This window comes from Armigeres subalbatus, chromosome 3 (genome assembly GCF_024139115.2).
Source record: "Armigeres subalbatus isolate Guangzhou_Male chromosome 3, GZ_Asu_2, whole genome shotgun sequence".
Lineage (NCBI taxonomy): Eukaryota > Metazoa > Arthropoda > Insecta > Diptera > Culicidae > Armigeres > Armigeres subalbatus.
Window position 1 is genome coordinate 263,001,287 of NC_085141.1, and position 18,478 is coordinate 263,019,764.

An 18,478-nucleotide genomic window follows, 5' to 3' on the forward strand; every position below is an offset into this window, starting at 1 on the left:
CTTAATTGTATCTTGACAGATACGTATTTCGACCTCAACAGTAAGGCCGTCTTCAGTGTCTCGTACTTGACTCGACTTTGGGTGTTGCATAAGGTATTCCGCCGAGTTTATCCTAAAAGTTTCTCCAGAAATACTTCAGGAAGCTCCTTCAGGAAATCTTGTGGAAGATCCTTCCGGTATTTCACGATAAGTTCTTCTTAATCCCTGGAGGGAATTCTTCTACAAAGAAATTCAGAAGAATTCCACGTGGAAATTCAATTTAAAAAATCCGTTGGAATTTAAATTAAAGGTTCAGAAGAAAATCCAGGGGAAAGTTATTACCTTTTATCGTAAAAATTAAAAAAAAATATTCTTTCGAATTCTAACAATTTGAGTGTTAAACATTATATAAAACATACATAACACAAGGAGATGATTGAAATTACAAACCTATTGGATTTCGAAATTTTTTGCTGATAATCATAATTTAAATATTGAAGACTTTTTAACTCGACTGTGAAGACATGATAATTTCCACAAATCCTATCAGCGTTCGAGAAGGATTTTCAACAGAATCTGAGAGGACTTCCCATCAGAATCCGAGAGGAATTTGAAAAAATCCAACGAATTCCTTTCAGAATCATCGAGGTACTGCAATCGGAGTCCAGATCAATTCACACTGGATTCCTTTCGGTATCGTTTAGGGATACCCTTGGGAATCTTTGGGGGATACCCGTTATAATCCATGGAGGATTTGCTTCAGAATCTCTCCTTGACTTGCTACGGAATTCCTCCGAAGATTTGTTCGATTTGTTCCAGAATACTTCAACGATTTGTTTCGGAATCCCTTGAATATTTAATTCGGAGTCTCTCGACGTTTTGCCTCGGAATTCCTCAATGATATGCTTCGAAGTCTCTCTGACAATTTGCTTCGAAATCTCTCGGTGAGTTGCTTCAGAATCATTAGACGATTTGCTTCGGAATCCATCAATGATTTGCTTCAAAATCCCTCTACGATTTGTTTGTACATCCCTTGAGGATTCCCTTCGTAATCACTTGAGGCTCCTTTACGGAATCCCTGGAGGATTTATTTGGAGTCCCTCGACGATTTGTTTCAGGATCACTCAACAGATTACATCGGAATTCTTCGACAATTTGCTTTTACATTCCAGGAACATTGCCTACGAAATCCCTGGAAAATTCACGTTGGAATCCCTGGAGGATTTCCGACGGAATCTCTAGAACATTCCCGTTGGAACTCCTGGAACATTTCCGTCGGAGGGCCTGAAATATTCCTGTCGGAATTACTTAAAGATTCCATTCGGAATCTCTAGAAGATTCTCATTGGAATCCCTGAAATATGTCCGTCGGTTTCTCTGGAACATTCCCGTCCGAATCCCAGGCACATTGTCATCGGAATCGCCGGAATCGCCTGTTGGAATTCGTGGAACATTCCGGTTGGAATCCCTGAAGGATTCCCGTCGGCATCCCGTGAGGATTTGGAATCCCTGGAACATTCCTGTTTGAATCTCTGAAGGTTCTCTTCGATATGCTTGAAGGATTCTCGTCGGAATTCCTGGAATATCGCATTTTTTTTATTTTTTCCCTTTCTCGTATACAAAGTATACGTAAAGGCTATAGAATCACTTCTAAACCGAACTTTTGATAGAAGGCTCGGAGACCCATAGTGTTATATACCAATCGACTCAGTTCGACGAATTGAGCTGATGTCTGTATGTGTGTGTATGTGTGTGTACAAAAATGTGAGACACACTTTTTGGTACTTAGCATTATCTAATTCGCTCGCAGCAAGTTACAATCGACGCGGATTGCGGTCTAGTTTCCTATTGAAAATTGGTTCGATCGGCCATTGCGTTCCAGAGTTATTCAAAAAACATTGTTTTTTTTTTGACAAAGGTCCCCCCTTGGAAAAAAAATTCAAGATCGAAAAAAATGTTTTTTACAGAAAACGATGCAATTAGGGTGGTCGGTATTGGACATTTTTGACAAATACCGGTATTCTGTATTTGGTGGACTCAATACCGATAATACCGGTAAAATACCGGTATTAGCGAAAAATGTTGGAAATTAAAAAAAATTGATTTGAACTCTTGGGTGAAAACAATATTTGTTGACAGTTTTTAAACGTTAAAATCATTGCTTGTTGAGTTGGGCAAAGTGATTAGATATAAAATTCTAAGCGATTCATTTCTTAATCCACATCGGATTTTGTTGGCAAAGTTTCCAGCTTCTGAGAATGCTCTCTCTGGTTCAACGGAAGTTGGACGAATGATTCCATAACCGTCGAAAATCAGTGTCAAGTACTTGCCCTTAAACCCTTCAGATTCATAGTAGGAGTGTTATTTACGGATTGCTTGCAAGAATCCTGGCGTCAACGTGTGTTTTGCTCTGCTGAAGTCTCTTCACGAGTTGTTCTTCAACCGATAAACCAGAAAAATCATCCATAGATTCATATTTCGCACCGATCTTCAGTGTGGTCGTTGTTGTCGGTCGTTGTCTCAGTTTCAACGATCGCATCAGGAATGATTAGAAGCTTAATTTTCTAAATCTTCTTAAGATCTTGTACGCTTGCTTAATAAAAACGTCTTAAATAATGAAGAAAATGCCAAAATTGTTTCTGTACAATTGTTTTACGATAGAATTATTCAAAAAAGGAAAAAAATCGGCGTGTTTATATCGCCTCTCAACTTAGATTTGTTCTTTGAGAGCAATGAAAAAATTGGAAATTCCTGTGACTTGATTTGATAATTGCTTAAACATAAATTGGAGCGCCACGTCGGCTTCAGAACTTACGACATAGTTCCAGGGCTTGAGTTATTTCACCTACCGCCAAAAAATGATCATCACTGATGATGAATTTGAATTCAAGCTTCAACTCTATCACAGTTTTTTGAATGGGCCCGTTCTAGCCCGTATTCTAGCGTATTTTGAAATCAGTCACCAATAAAAAATCTTTTCCGAATTAAGAACGAACATATTTGTGCAGCAAACCATTTTTCACAGATGATCTCCGGAAGAGAACTACTGCAGTACGTTCCTTTTTTACAATTTCATATATTGTGGTAAAAACAGTTTACAACAACGCATGTAGTTCGGATCTCGAACCACGAATCTAACAGTAAACATTCTTGAAAGTATGAAAGTATGTCTGAAACATCGACAAAAAACCAAAAGGTCGTTTTGTCCCGGGGGTGCGTTTTACCCCAGTTTACCCAACACAATGTTCTTTTTTCAAGAAAAATGTTATTGTCTATTTGACAGATGGCTAAGAAAATGAAGCGTGAACGTCGGCAATTATGCAAAAGTTCATTTAGGCGTATTTAATTGTGTGTTTGTTGCACGGTGAGTCTTTACTGTCTGTAACCGTATATTTGTACCATCTTTGCTAGATTTCCTATTTATTTGGGACAACTATGCGTTTACAGGCAGTTTGACTGACATATGTAGGTGAAAACTATTCGAGATTTTTTTTACTGACAGCAAAATTTGACATACCGAAAATACCGGTATTTTCCGTCTTTGATACCGGTATTTTCGGTATTCAAAATTGTCCGGTAATACCGGTATTACCGGTTTCGGTACTACCGGTTAGACCACCCTAGATGCAATGCACTCAAATGATCGCAAACAGACATAAATTGAAGAAAAAAGTAAAATCAATGCCCCTAAAGTGCAAATGGGCCCTCCTTATCCGTGCGGTAAGACGCGCGGCTACAAAGCAAGACCATGCTGAGGGTGGCTGGGTTCGATTCCCGGTGCCGGTCTAGGAAATTTTCGGATTGAAAATTGTCTCGACTTCCCTGGGCATAAAAGTATCATTGTGCTAGCCTCATGATATACGAATGCAAAAATGGTAACCTGGCATAGAAACCTCGCAGTTAATAACTGTGGAAGTGCTCAATGAACACTAAGCTGCGAGGCGGCTCTGTCCCAGTGTGGGGATGAAATGCCAATAAGAAGAAGAAGAAAGTGCAAATTTGATCTCTCTTTTATGTTTTTCTCATTTTCATAATGCGCGAGAAAGGCACCACCAACGCTAGGTGGATTAATTTGATTTCATTTAAGTTATCTAGAATATTTATGAAATATGCAAAAATATTCACTGCCTCGGTTGGAGTCTGACGGCGATCCATCACAAATTGTTCTTTGGATGTGCGAAACAAAGCCGAGAGCTACTACACTTAGACGGAATAGCCACATGCTATCAGTGCTATCATTTTATGTTGGGGACCATATTTTTCGCACAGCTGTCTAAAACAAGTTGAAATGTATCATCAGAACCGGTGCCCCCACATCTGGGCCCTTTAAAGAAAGTTATCATGGGGTATAGCCCCCCGAATCAGTTCATTATCGTAAAAGCTTCCGAAAAACGTCTCTCACGGTATGCCAGCTATCGAGAGTGTATATACAGGCATGATAAGTGGGATATTTTTTCATTCGTATTTAGATTCAAACCATGCAAACAATTTTTAGGAATATTTGATAAAAGTTTTGCGGAACACCTGAATAATATCTGATTGGCTCTTATTTTGCTCGGGAAAAGTCTTCAAAAGAATTATCATTTGAACATTTATTGGCCGTGCATTTGTGTTGTTTTTTGGTCATGACCCCACAATGTTCCAGCCTTTTTTATATCGGACCATACTGCCCATGATCGCATATTTGTAACAATCGACAAAAGTAGGCATGGGAGAAATGGATGGATAATGTTTGTGATACGCATAAGTATGGAAATCTCAATAAATTTCTAAAAATTGCCAAAAATTATATAAAAACTTTTTCCATTCGAATTCTTCGGTAGCAACATTGACATTACTTGATATTTGAGTACGAATTTATTGCGTTAATTTTTGTTCGATACACAAGGCATACAGGCGACAGAATTCTCCAGTGTTACAGTTATGCGGTCATTTTGCTCAATGTTACAAAACAACTTGGTAGTTTTTTTCAAGTTTTTCAGAACAAATCTTCTGATTTTATCTGACCTGCTTAAAGATCCAACAATTTTGGAACGATTTATAAGGTAAACTCACAATCGAAAAAAATGCAAATGTTACAACTATGCGATCATGGGCAGCATAGTTGGTAGCCTAATATGCATATTGAAAAAAGGACGGTTGTGTTTAACACACAACCGCAAAGTAGGCGTTGGACAACGTAGGCAATGAATCGCCCACTTTGAGCGTGATTACAGCGGCACACTAGGAGTTAACTTTCTGCAATCAGTATGGCGAAAGGCATCTACGGTTCGATTTTCAAAATTAAGCACCTTTATCGAAAAAAATATTTGGTAGGCGTAGTAGCGGACGCCTTCCTACCAACCGGTACTTCTTCTTATTGGCATTACATCCCCACACTGGGACGGAGCCGCTTCGCAGCTTAGTGTTCACTGTTCATTAAGCACTTCCACAGTTATTAACTGCGAGGTTTCTAAGCCAAGTTACCATTTTTGCATAAGTATATCATGAGGCTAACACGATGATACTTGTATGCCCAGGGAAGTCGAGACAATTTCTAGAAAATTGTCTAGACCGGCGCCGGGAATCGACCCCATCAAATTCCGAACACTCCGAGACCGATAATATTTCTGCATTCTCATAATACCACGAAAAGATTTTTTTTATGTTTCCTAGGCAGGGTTGATAAACAGAAGCATACTTCGCGACTCACCAAAATAAAGATAGTTCATAAATAATATACAGTAAACAATAGATTCTTAGGCTATGAGCTATGATAACAGCCATTTTGAGGAAAAAAAAAAACCCAGATTAATCCACCTAGCGTTGGTGGTGCCTTCCTCGCATTTAGTTAAGACACCAACCTTATATGGGGTTTATATGGTCCAATGTACCATTTTCTTCATAACTTTTAAACGTAATGACCGATCGTTATCAAATTCAATAGTGATCAACAAAGCTTTGTCTCCTGTCGAATGAAACTTGTTGCGAGAAAATCGGTTAAGGATTTCTATACGAAAAGTTGTCTAATGTTTTTATAGCTTTTGTGCACACACAAACACACACACATACACACATACATACACACGGACAGACAGACATGTGCTCAGCTCGTCGAGCTGAGTCGATTGGTATATAATACTATGGGTCTCAGAGGCTTCTATAAACAGTTCGTTTTCGGAGTGAAATGATAGCCTTTCGGTGAAAAGGAATCATTACCACCATTGTATGAAGTTATCTTGTAATTTACCACAAAAAAAATCGTTAGTAAATATAGCTCCATAAGTCTGTTTTTTGTTCACAGATCAAATTGGTCAATACATGGTAGCTATAACTCCTCACAGTATGATGTGTCAACTAAGGATCTATTTATCAAATCAAATAGCAATCTTCGTTCCAAGTTACCCTTACACCCAAAAAAAAATCTGACAATTATTGTATAAAATCTGGGCATATACAATTCTGTAAGCTTTTTATACAGATATTATATTAAAATAATACAAATAAAATAAAATTGTGAGATTCTGCTACCATGAGGTATCGGCCATTAAGGGAGGTCATTGAAGGAGACCGTGAAGGATGTGTCTTACCTGCTAAGCTTCCAGAATACGAATGTGCCGAATAATGGCGGCTCATGCGCTCGCGTACGTTCGCGCTTAATGTGTGTTGTCGCTGTTGCCTGTCGACACAGATATGTCGACATCAATCGTTATGCAGTACGCAGCCTAATGGTTACGCTAATGTTATACTTTATGAATGCTGTGAATACACGCTACACATCTCCCCCTACTGGAAAAAAATGACTTATAGTACACGCAATACTGCAATGCCGAGACACACTTACGTGCCTAGTAAGTATCACAATTGAAGTTCAAAAGTTCGGCGTAACCATAATGACACTTCGCTAAAGTTAAAAATAAAGAGCCCACAATGAAACTATTTTGTTCAGAATAATATTCACTCACTTCGTATCAAAACTATGTAATTCATTGTTATTTTTCTTTCCGTGTTCCTAATTCAGTATGAAACAATTTCAGTTACATGTATTCATACCTGTTCTATTGCACGCAGTCACAGGGGACAAAAGTTGACATTTATTCAGTGCAGTGCATTAAATATTATAAACAGATTTTTTCCTTTCAAAACTGACTAGAAGCTATCGAGAAATAACGGAAATAAGTAATACTTGGACACCGACAACAGCAAACTTTGAGTTGCTTGAAAGTATTGGGTTGTAAGTTTCATAAGTTATCTCAGCATTAAAAATATTCCCTTACTGAAAATGCTCTTTTCTCATCTAGGAAAACTATAATTGCATAATGCATAACCGGACACCAAATAATGTGGCTTCTCCCCTTCGAAAAAACTTTCTTAAACAAGTGTGTGTCTCCTCATTACGAAATTTATCGAAATCATCAATGGAAGGTTCGAATGAAGCTTACGAAAATGGATCAGGAGTTATTTAAAGAGTCTCATCTGGTATCTTACCTGCAATTGGATTCTATATGCAGTTTGGGTATGTTTAATTAAATTAAAACATTAATAACGATGAACAATGTGTGTTAGTTTTTTATTTATATTGGCATTGCAGTTCCTTTTATCAAAACAAAAATAGACAAAGGCTTCTGAGAATAATGAAAACTGAAATTAATTCATTGTAACGTGCTGTACATAATCTTGAAGATATGCAGGAGTTTTCCTTTCACGAATTTCACGTCTAGTTGTGACTGTAGAACTTGAGGGACGTTCATCAGAAACTGGTAGTTTATCCTTACGCCACTCAATAACCTTCCTAGTCTGCGTAACGTGTCGTTTCATCACGTGAGCACTTTCGTCGCTAAGAGTAAGACTTCCATTATTCTCTTCCATAACTGTATACTGATTTGGTAAGAAACGCGATTCGCCCTTTCCTCTCGTCTGACGTTCGACAATCACTTTATCGCCAGGTTTGACTCGGCACTGGCGAGCTCCACGTCGTTTGTCCTCCCGCTTTTGCTAGCCAATTTTACTTCTCTGTCCCTGTCATTGAGCAGTTCTTCGTCAATAGACACTTTCTCGTACTCCAATAGCGGAAGCTTACGCTTTATCTTTCGACCACTCATGACCTCCTCTGGGGGCAGCCTCGTTACACTATGTGCTGCAGCGTTATGTGCGTGTATCGCTTCACGCAACTCCTCAACATAGTTGGTTTTATTAACAGTCGCACTTACCATAGCTTTGTTTATGACTTTCATATACCCCTCAACAAGTCCGTTTTGTTGAGGGAATAAGGGTCGAGAAAATCGTTGATATTCCACGCTCGGCACAGTAGTTTTATAATCTTCCCCATTGAACGGAGGGCCGTTGTCTGTTTTAATCGATTTCGGTATGCCTTCTCGATCGAAGATGTCTTCCAGAACCTTTCGCGTATGCATGAAACCCGTTGACTTGACGGGACGAGCAATTAGGTACCTTGATCTGTAGTCTACAATAACTAGTATGTAAACTTCCCCGAATTTTACGTATGGCCCATTGAAGTCCAACGCTATTGTCTCCCAAACAGCTCTAGGTGCAAAAATGCGCTGCATTGGAGTGGGCTTTTCAGGTTTACCGTTTACTGCGCAAGTTTCACAGGTTTCAACCAACTGTTGTGCTTCAGCTGCCATTCCGGGCCACCAAACACGTTGTCTCAAAATGCTCTTCAATTTTGCAGCTGATGGGTGACCATGGTGAGCCAGATCCAGTGTCTTCCTTCTAAGTGCTGTCGGGATAACAACGCAACCGGTCTTCACTAAAATTTGGTCTCGAGTCGTCAAGTCAGATTCTACGAGCTGGAATTGTCTCAAGTGTAGAGGCCATTTCCCCGACTTGAGGGAGCACATTACGTTTTGTAGAATGGGATCTTCAAATGTAGCAGCTTTAATTTCTTCATCCGTCAGAAAGCCAACAGAGTTTGCTTCAAGAGATGCAATTTCCCAAGGGCTTGTATCATCATCGAAGGCGACATCATTGCCATTATAAAGGCGTGAAGGCGGATCGGCGATATTATCTGCCCCTCGAATGTACTCCACATCGTAACGATACGGACTTAATCTCAACGCCCAACCATCCGCTCGCGTTAAGGCTCTTTTTGATTCCTCTCGTGACCGGTTTAATATGAATGATACCCCCTGTGCGTCAGTCCTTAGCGTGAATTTTCGTCCTAATAGAAAATACGAAAAGTGTTCTACTGCCCAAACTGCAGCGAGAGCTTCTCGCTGGTTCTGGGCGTATCTTCTTTCCGTCGTAGTCAGTGACTTTGATGCGTAGCTGATGATTCTCGATGATCCATCTTTGTTATTTTGAACCAAAACCGCTCCCAATGCTATCGGCGAAGCATCAGTGTATAAGATTGTCCTGTCGTTTTCTGAGAAGTATCCTAAAGTGACACAATTCTGCAGAATTTTCTCTTTGATCAGTTGAAACGCTTGGCTTTGTTCATAACCCCACGTCCAAGACTTCGCAGTAGTGATGGTCCATAAGGGGCTTGTGATATCCGCGAAGTTTTTCACGTGTGCGCTTATGAAGGATGCCAGTCCAAGGAAACTACGTAACTCGGAAATAGTTGCAGGCTCTCGAAATTGGCGGATGCTTCGAATTTTCTCTTCGTCCACATGGAATCCTTCTGCATCAAGTTGATGACCCAGAAATTTGAGCTGCGTCTTGTCAAACTCGCACTTTTTTGCATTCAACGTCAAATTGTTAGCTCGTAATATCTGCAAGACTTGATTAACTGTTTTGTGTAGCTCCTCAAAGTTAGATGCGAAAATAAGAATGTCGTCGATATAAACAATTATATTTTCAACATTTTCGAGAATTCGCGTCATTTCCCGCTGAAAAACTTCGGGCGCACAGTTCACCCCGAACATTAGCCTGGTAAAGCGGTACATGCCACTTTCAGTAATAAAGGTTGTTAGGTCCCGAGACTCTTTGCTAAGTTCGAGGTGATAGAATGCGTTGCTCAAATCCAGTTTGGTGAAACATTTCGAGCCATGGAGTTTCACTTTCATTTCCTCCAGTAGAGGCAAGCGGAAATATTCGCGGTTGATTGCCTTATTCGGAGCCCTCATGTTAACCACTAAACGAAAATCGTCCTTTCCTTTCGCGACAGCGGACATTCCACTGATCCAGTTTGGAGCCGATGTTACTTTTTCAATTATACCACTTTTTTCCATTTCTTCTAGTCGTTGTTTCGCTGCTACTCGATAGGCGGCCGGGACGTTATAGTAGGCGTTTTTTACCGGAGGCACAGCTTTATCAACACTAAACCTAATTTTTACGCCCGGCATTTTCGGAAACTTCTCAGGCTTGGATGTTTCCACATTGTGGAGATTCAGTCCAACCTGTAATAATCCCAAATCACTTGCAGTGGATCTTCCAAGAAGCGATCTTCTTCCTTTCGGAACAACATGAAACGTCGCAACCTGGGGCCGTGATGCGCTCCCGACTACTGTAACTTTCGCTTCAAGGAGACATTCGACAACCATTGGTGATGTCGTGCCATATGCATGAAGACCTTTCGATCCGACGTTTTCGAGAACGTTTATGTTAGTGTTACCCTGTTCGAGTTGCTTCTGCAAAAGAATCCATTCCGCACCACCGATGACATTTGCATCCGCACCTGAATCAACTAGGAACTTGATAGGGGCGGATTTCCCTAACTGGCAATTCACCAATACGTCTTCCAGAGAGAGTGTGTTAACATGCTGCAATGAGGTGCATCGGGTATTACAAGAAAAAAAAAACACCAAATTTAGAATCAAACTGTGAGATATATTTCAAGTAAAAATATTACGGTGTCATCATACCTGATTATCATGGAATGCATTCTCCTGCTTGGGGGACTCGTCATTAGCCATCTCGAGGTGTTGGACAGCTCTCTTGCGACAAACGATTGCGTAGTGTCCGAATTCGCGACAAGAATTACATTTCCTCTTTAACGCCGGACATGGATAATTGTTGTGTGGATTCTGATTGCATCTTGGACAACGGGAACGATAGCCTCGATTATTCGTTTCACGTCGGAAACCCTGCTCGTCTACCCGTGGTTGTTTAGCGGTATATCGTCTGTCCCAAGGATAAGTTCGCCTGCGTCTCTGATTATCGTTTCGGCTTTGACCTTGACTTTGTGAGTGTGGCGTACGGCGACTAACTGTGTACACCTCCGGCGATTCTGATGCTGTTGTTTCAGCTTGGTATGCTTCATCGCGAGTTGCAGCCTGCACTACGTACTTCGTATCGTACCCGTATGTACGAGCGGCCTTCACCAGTTCTTTATTCCTAAGACCTTTAGGAGCTGGGCGCGGACAAACCTTTCTTGATCCGTCGGGCTGTATTCACATAGGCGTACTTTACCCATCAAGCGAGCGTGAAAAGCGATGGCTGATTCAGCATTTTCCTGCTTCATGTTTGAAAACGCTTCGTGCTCGGCGGCAGAATCGGTCATAGACTGTAGATAGTTCTTGATGTTATTTACGAACGAGTGATAGCAGTTAGCATCGGTTAGACTTGGTCTTAACTTTGCTGCTCTGATAATCCCTTGCAATTCTTCGCCAACAGAAAGAAATAGGAGCTGTGACCGACGGACCGGATCGTTAGCGTTATTGAGAGTAGCGGCTATTTCGAAGTTCTCAATATAACGATTCCACGCCTCCCACATTTTGTTGGCCGCCACCCCGTTTGGGAACGGTTTGATGTTATCCCAACGTACATTCGAGGAGACTGTGTCGAGTGGATTAGTCAGAGTGACCGGGCTGCTCCAAACATGGTCGGTGTTATTCGTCGGGATCGTTGTTTGTGGTGTACTTATTGCCTTCTAGAGCTGCTCCAGCAGATTTTCCATTCTACGCAAACGGTCCTCGTTGATGTTTGCGTCTTTGTTACCAACACTGGATGCTTCTCCGCGGTATTCGGTGGATATCGAGTGGATTGTTTTACAGTTAGCCGGATTGCCGTCTGGATTCGAGTCACCAACAATGTGCTCAATCCTGTCACTTTCGTTGCTGCTTGCGTTGTCCTCTTTGCATGAGGAGTCGGAAGCGCTACTGCGTTCCGTCGAGTCTGCTTCAGGGTCATTGATAACCTCCAGATTACGATCCTCTTCATCGCTCGCGTAATCAGACACGACTGGTGCACGAACGTACTTTCCGTCACTTTCCATTTCAATAGTAGCTTTACGATCTGAAATGCACGTTCAGTTAAGAGCATATAAAGTCATGTTCAAGGCGCTTTGAACAAAAATGTCGTTTTATTTTGTCCACAAATGTTTGTTCTTGAAATGTAGCATTCAAAGGGTCCATCAAAAATATTTTTCTTCCGATTTTGATTTTTTTGTATCTATATCTGAAAATAGAAGCATGAACTTATTTTCCCGATTTTCTGGGTGGTCTTTGTGGTTTTACTATGCTTTACTATTTATTCATGCAGTGGTCTCACTGTGCTAGTAAGAGGCAAATGGTAGAAATTTTAATAAAGTGTGGTGTGGTCTACAGTGTGGTCTTACTATGCCACATTGGACAGTTTTTCCTCGATAAGCGGTTTACACGTTGGTCTTACTGTGCCACTCGTGCAATATTGGTGTTTTGTTTGTACTGTGGTCTTACTATGCCACACATGAAGATATTTACACTTCCTTTATCGTAGTGGTCTTACTGTGCCACATGTTACGAATGATTATTACTTTGTTCACGTTGTGGTCTTACTGTGCCACACACTTGGCTTCTTTGAGATAGGGATTGGACTTACTATGCCGCCCTTGCTACTGTTTTTTTTTACTTACTTCGTTGTATTGGTCTTACTGTGCCACTTGTAACGAATGAAATAATTTTCACACTGTGGTCTTACTGTGCCACTCATGATACAAATTTGAGTATGTAATGCATTTTTCCCACTGTAGTCCTACTGTACCCAACTGGTGATCTAAAAATAATTAATCTAGTTGAGCACTGTTGATGTTACTCAGATTTAAGACCTGTGTAACCTGAAATTGTTCGGAACTAATAGGACACTATTAGAAATACTAATGAATTTGTTTGAGTTTCACTATTCAAGAACAAAACACTGGGCTGGACCAAACTTCTAGTTTTGGGCGTAAACACTGATTCATACCTCCCGTCCGGCCGATTCCTCTTTGAAATATTTAATAATGTTATGAATTTAATTTTATTTAATATTAACTAACTAATAATCGTGTAAGACTGGCAGGATCGCCAATGTGAGATTCTGCTACCATGAGGTATCGGCCATTAAGGGAGGTCATTGAAGGAGACCGTGAAGGATGTGTCTTACCTGCTAAGCTTCCAGAATACGAATGTGCCGAATAATGGCGGCTCATGCGCTCGCGTACGTTCGCGCTTAATGTGTGTTGTCGCTGTTGCCTGTCGACACAGATATGTCGACATCAATCGTTATGCAGTACGCAGCCTAATGGTTACGCTAATGTTATACTTTATGAATGCTGTGAATACACGCTACACAAAAATCTTCTGAAATTGCATATGCCCAATTATTATACAGTTCCTGCAAGGTTCTTATGCAGGACTGTATTAAAATCTGCCATCCACTGGTTGGGTGTTTTTTCATCCTGAAACCTCCGTGCATTTCATTTGCATATATTTTTTGATCCAATTCTGAATTAACTCCAAAACTTAATATCATTGTTGGGTCACTTTTCCCTAAGCGCAGGGGGGATACAGATTCGCTCGGTACATGGAGGCAAAATTAAATAATGTTTAATCCAGTGTTTTTATTGAATCAAGTACCTACAATATTATCTAAACAATCTTATCGCACTCAATTGATGTCAAGAAAATTGAAGATACCAGCAAAATTTATTGATCAATAATTGTGTGCAAAATCGCATTTTGTTTCATATATGAGTCACAAAATCAGTAAGTATTTATTCACAAATGAAAAATGCTTGGGTCAACATTATCGATCAGGACCTGAATTCTTCAGTTATTTCATTCAGCAATATTATGTTGTATGCAATCGACCAATTCATTCCAAAGCGTGCCCGAAAATCTGTGCCAAATCCCCTTTGGAGTAACAAACGCCTCAAACGTTCCAAAAGATTTAAACGAACCGCTCTGCGAAAATACTCGATGCATAAGTCTCCGTATTGTAAACAAATCTACATCTTTGCCAACTCCCGTTACAAATGTTTAAACAAAAGGTTGTTTTCTTCATATCAACGGAAAGTTTAATTAGAACTACGGCATAATCCTAAAGGATTCTGGAATTACGTCAACTATCAAAGAAAAGAATCGGGCCTACCTGCTGTCATGTCCAAAAGTGGCGTTGAATGCTAATCTACCAAAGGGATCTGTGACCTATTCAAGTGTCAGTTTGCAAGTGTTTTTGTTAGCGAATCTCTGGATGTGAAACAAGTTCGCAAAGCCGCTATTAACGTTCCCGTTCGTCCTCCGGTTGGACATCATCCGATTGTAAATGCTGAAGTGGTTGCAAATGTTTGCTCCTCAATTAATGCCTCAACAAATCCTGGACCCGACGGTATTCATGCATTCGCTCTAAAGAAGTGCTCGGAAAGCTTATCTAAACCTCTCTCTAAGCTCCGTGCATGTAACGTTGGACTGCGATCGTGCTGTAACGTTGGACTGCGTGCGTGAAGCTTTTATCCGTTTATCGTTTAACGCCATCGAATACATCATCGTGCTATGTGAATTTACCGTCAAAGTGTCATTACCGTCTACGACATAGCATCCCGCTTAACGATGCGCTTTGGTTGCGGTAAATGCTCCCTACCCATCGGTAGACTGGATGAGAGTATCGATTGTAGTGATTGCAGTGACAGATACCATTTACACTGTATGAATATCAACCCCGTGAAACAAACACTAGTTCTTGAAGCCACCGTTTGTTGGTGTGGCGCTAGTGCTGTTCTTGAAGTTTAAAGCTCCGTTCATATTGCACCGATTACATTTCGCGCGGGTATTTAATGATCGCAAAATGATTTTGATCGTGAAAATTTAAATTTCAATAACTTAAGTTATATTGTTCTGTTTTCGTCATTTATCCTGCATTTTACGTGCGGTAATAGCCGCCACAATATAATTATCATCGAAATCAGCCGAAACTATCACCGAAAAAAGAATTAATTTCGATAGCCGCTACAATTTAACATGTTCTGGTAAGGTGCAATCTATTTGACAATTGTCTAGTGTCGTTTGACATCGCATCGATCATCATAATCCTCATGAATTTATCATTATTGACGAATAAAGGTTGCATGAAGAAAAAGAACCCCATAAAAAATCTTCCCGGCTTTCCTCCAGACTAAATCGGTTCTCGTCGGTAGCATTAACCGATCTTGGATCCGACGAATTTATAAATTGTTTCACCGAGCATTATGGGATTTTTACAGTGGTGCTAGCCGAAGATAGTGAGATTGAGCTTTTATGGCGGACAGCCTGCGTTCGCGGCGCTGAGGTGCGATTTAAATCGTTACACACGATTTCAACGAAATTTTGTTAGAGCATCCACGTCTGTTCTCTGTGAAATAAGCTTATCAGAATCCGAAAGAAAACACACATTAATGTCCGTCTTATTTACCGAATTAAACTTGAAAGTGCCGGTTCGAAGATTTATTAAATACATACCAAGTGTTGAAGAAGGCAGGCGATAATTATTGAACTGCCACTATGAGATATGAGACAGCACACCTACTTTTCAGTTGACGATATCAATTCATCTATTTGATCTTGGCGTATAAACTCTCTGGTTACAAACTTGAGCTCACTATAATGAGGGTGTCGGACCTAAGATAAATTAAACTACTTATCCATTGCACGTGTCATTGTTTTCCTTTACATTTAATCTGATTCAACTGGAAGTGGATATCGCATCCTGGATAAAATTTTGCTTTACTCTGGACCATTTGTGTGTTGACAGAATAATAGTTTTTGGAAGCATAATGGACTTAGCGTAAAAGTCAGGAGAATAAAAATAATAACTATCGAGGTGCCAATGATCACGCACCGGAAAAGGTTTTTTTGGCTGACGAGAAACCTAACTATACTGTCCATGTCGCAAATGTGTAATATTTGAATTTTTGTAGATTATGAGTTAATCCTAAGATTAGTTTAGGTTCAGATTCAAAAGCTCAAATCTGTTGCACAGCTTTGTTCTATTTTCTGCAGACTGAATCACGAGATTAAATATTTCTTTTATGTTTTGGTGATTGAAAACGTTATTTTTACTACGGAATTCGGATCAATGCACTTTGCAATAACGCGGCATTACTGAGCAGCAAGATAATTATTTTATTTATTTAAACAAAATTCAAACATTATTTTGCTTCAGATTCCAGCGAGAATAGTGTTCTAAAATTTGAAGGAAAAATGAATCACTGCTGATCAATCAGTTAATTGGTTTGCAGTCTTATTTTTTCTACTTGCAACAAAATTGATTTTCAAACAGAAATAGGCATTAGGAATTAAAGGTCCACTTTTTATCACAATGCCAAATATTTGTCAAATTATTTCAGACATCTATCAAACTGTTTAGATATCGACATGGGTATCAGGCAGACTTGACAAATTTGTTATTATTTTTAATTTGGTATTTGTTATTGTGACAAAGACAGTGCGTTATATCGAAACATGTGTATCTGAAACGAACGAATCAGCTATAGAGATAATCGCAATAAAGTTTTGAAACATATTTTAGATGGTGCGCTTTTTCTTTTAATAACAGCTTAAAATCGAGCCTAAAATAAAAATATTTATTTATTTTTTTATTCGAATTAAATCTGCCCTCGAGCGATATTGTCGCATGCGTCATTGTGTTCCGTGCTTAAAGCCACCACTTGACAGCTAGCACCAAGTTTAGCACCAAGTTTTCGGCTTCAATCACATTGTATGCAGATGACAGCCGTTTCAGGGGGTGATGAATATGAACCAGTAGGGTTAAGGCAGGCATTTTCGTCTTATCGTCATAGTCTCAAATATCAATCAAATAGAAGCTTTTTTGCCAAATTCATCCGTACCCAATCGTAAGCTTAGGCGAAACGTTCTGCTATAGTAGAGTTCTAGCAAAATGACGTTGCTTTCATTGATTTTAGCCCCTATGACGATGGACGGAAATACCTGCCGTGTCCCTATCAGTATGCGTTGATTTTGAAAACGTACTTTGGTTGTGTGATGACTGTCTGTCGTCATTCCGCAAGAACCATTCGCCGTCAGCAAAAGATGAGCCCAATGTGCTAGTACAAGATAAGCAAAAGGAGGAGGGCAAAATCGAGCATATTGTTAGTGCACTTCAATCAGAAATGACGACATTAAAACAAAGTATTGCAGACCTACAGCAATCGATGAGCAGTGGTTGTCAACCGATTCATAGCAGTATAGCAAAACCGTCCACTTCTACGCCTCAAAGAAATTCAAATCGCTTAGACTGGTCAATCAATTCAAATGATTCGGTTCAGCTGTTGAGAGGATCAAATGTAGAAAATATCTCCGTCGGCATTCGTAAGTTCTGGATATTCTTTACTAAAGTGGCCAAACATGTTTCAACCGATGCGATGCGCGAAATGGTATCCAATGCTTTGCAATCAACGGAGCAACTAGAAGTTGTGAAGCTAGTCCCGCGCTGGAGTAATTTGGAGGATCTGCGATATGTATCGTTCAAAGTTGGTGTAAACTGGAAGGACAAGGAAAAGGCGCTAGCCAACGGGATTATTGTTCAGGGAATTGTGAACCGTGAATTTAGTTATTGGGAGCCGTAAAACAAACGAATACTTTAATAATTTTGTTAGTTTTGATTGACTGTTCTTGTAGTTTGTTATTTATCGTTAAATTGTTACATGCTCGTTATTCTAAGTGAATTAGAATTATTCGTATTAGATTAAGTAAACAATCATTGGGGCAACCTTTGCCTGTTGATTGAGGTCAAATAAACAAATATAAACAAATATAAGCTATACTCAACCTATCCTTACAGAATGAAATGTTCCCTGACCACTGGAAAAAAAATCTTATGTCTTCCCTGTTTTTAAAAAAAGGCAACAAACGCGAGGTTAGCAACTATCATGGTATAGACGCATTGTGTGCTGTTTCAAAGTTATTTGAAAAAGTAGGTTATAACTTTATATTTCATAACTGTCGCGATTTCATCTCGGAACATCAACATGGATTAATGCCGAAGCGCTCAACAAACACCAACCTTATCACCTATGCATCGTTCATCTCACAAGCTCTACGATTCAATCTATGATTCAATTTACCCTAATTTCTCGGCAGCTTTCGACAAAATCAATCATGATATTACTATCGCAAAGTTTGAACGTGTCGGTTTCTCAGGATATTTTCTTTGTTGGCTTGAATCCTATCTAAGCGGTCGTTAAATGGCTATTAAGATTGGCGATTGCACCTCATCATTCTTTCTGTTACTCCAGTGTACCACAAGGAAGTCATTTAGGGCCGTTAATATTCCTTGTTCACCTCAACGATATTAATCAACTAATTGATTCTCAGAAGCTTTCCTTT

The 18,478-nt window shown here is 39.8% G+C and overlaps 2 protein-coding genes across 4 annotated transcripts in view; both read right to left on the minus strand.

The window, feature by feature from the left end:
• Window positions 1-18,478, minus strand: part of LOC134223999 (uncharacterized) — a 368,032-nt gene that overhangs the window by 313,869 nt on the left and 35,685 nt on the right. The window lies entirely within an intron of this gene.
• LOC134222441 (uncharacterized protein K02A2.6-like) lies at window positions 7,889-11,634 on the minus strand. Its single transcript, XM_062701586.1, has 3 exons — window positions 11,331-11,634; window positions 10,784-11,271; window positions 7,889-10,681 (listed from the first exon to the last, which is right to left on the minus strand). The coding sequence occupies exons 1-3, from the start codon at window positions 11,632-11,634 to the stop codon at window positions 7,889-7,891; spliced, it is 3,585 nt and encodes a 1,194-aa protein (XP_062557570.1).

What these genes read in the sequence shown, in the direction of transcription:
- LOC134222441 (XM_062701586.1), bottom strand. Translation starts at nt 11,634, where the DNA reads ATGTGGGAGGCGTGGAATCGTTATATTGAGAACTTCGAAATAGCCGCT. An exon ending in TTTTCACGCTCGCTTGATGG is followed by an intron (nt 11,272 to 11,330) that starts GTAAAGTACGCC and finishes GTCCGCGCCCAG; the next exon opens with CTCCTAAAGGTCTTAGGAAT. An exon ending in ATGCATTCCATGATAATCAG is followed by an intron (nt 10,682 to 10,783) that starts GTATGATGACAC and finishes ACCTCATTGCAG; the next exon opens with CATGTTAACACACTCTCTCT.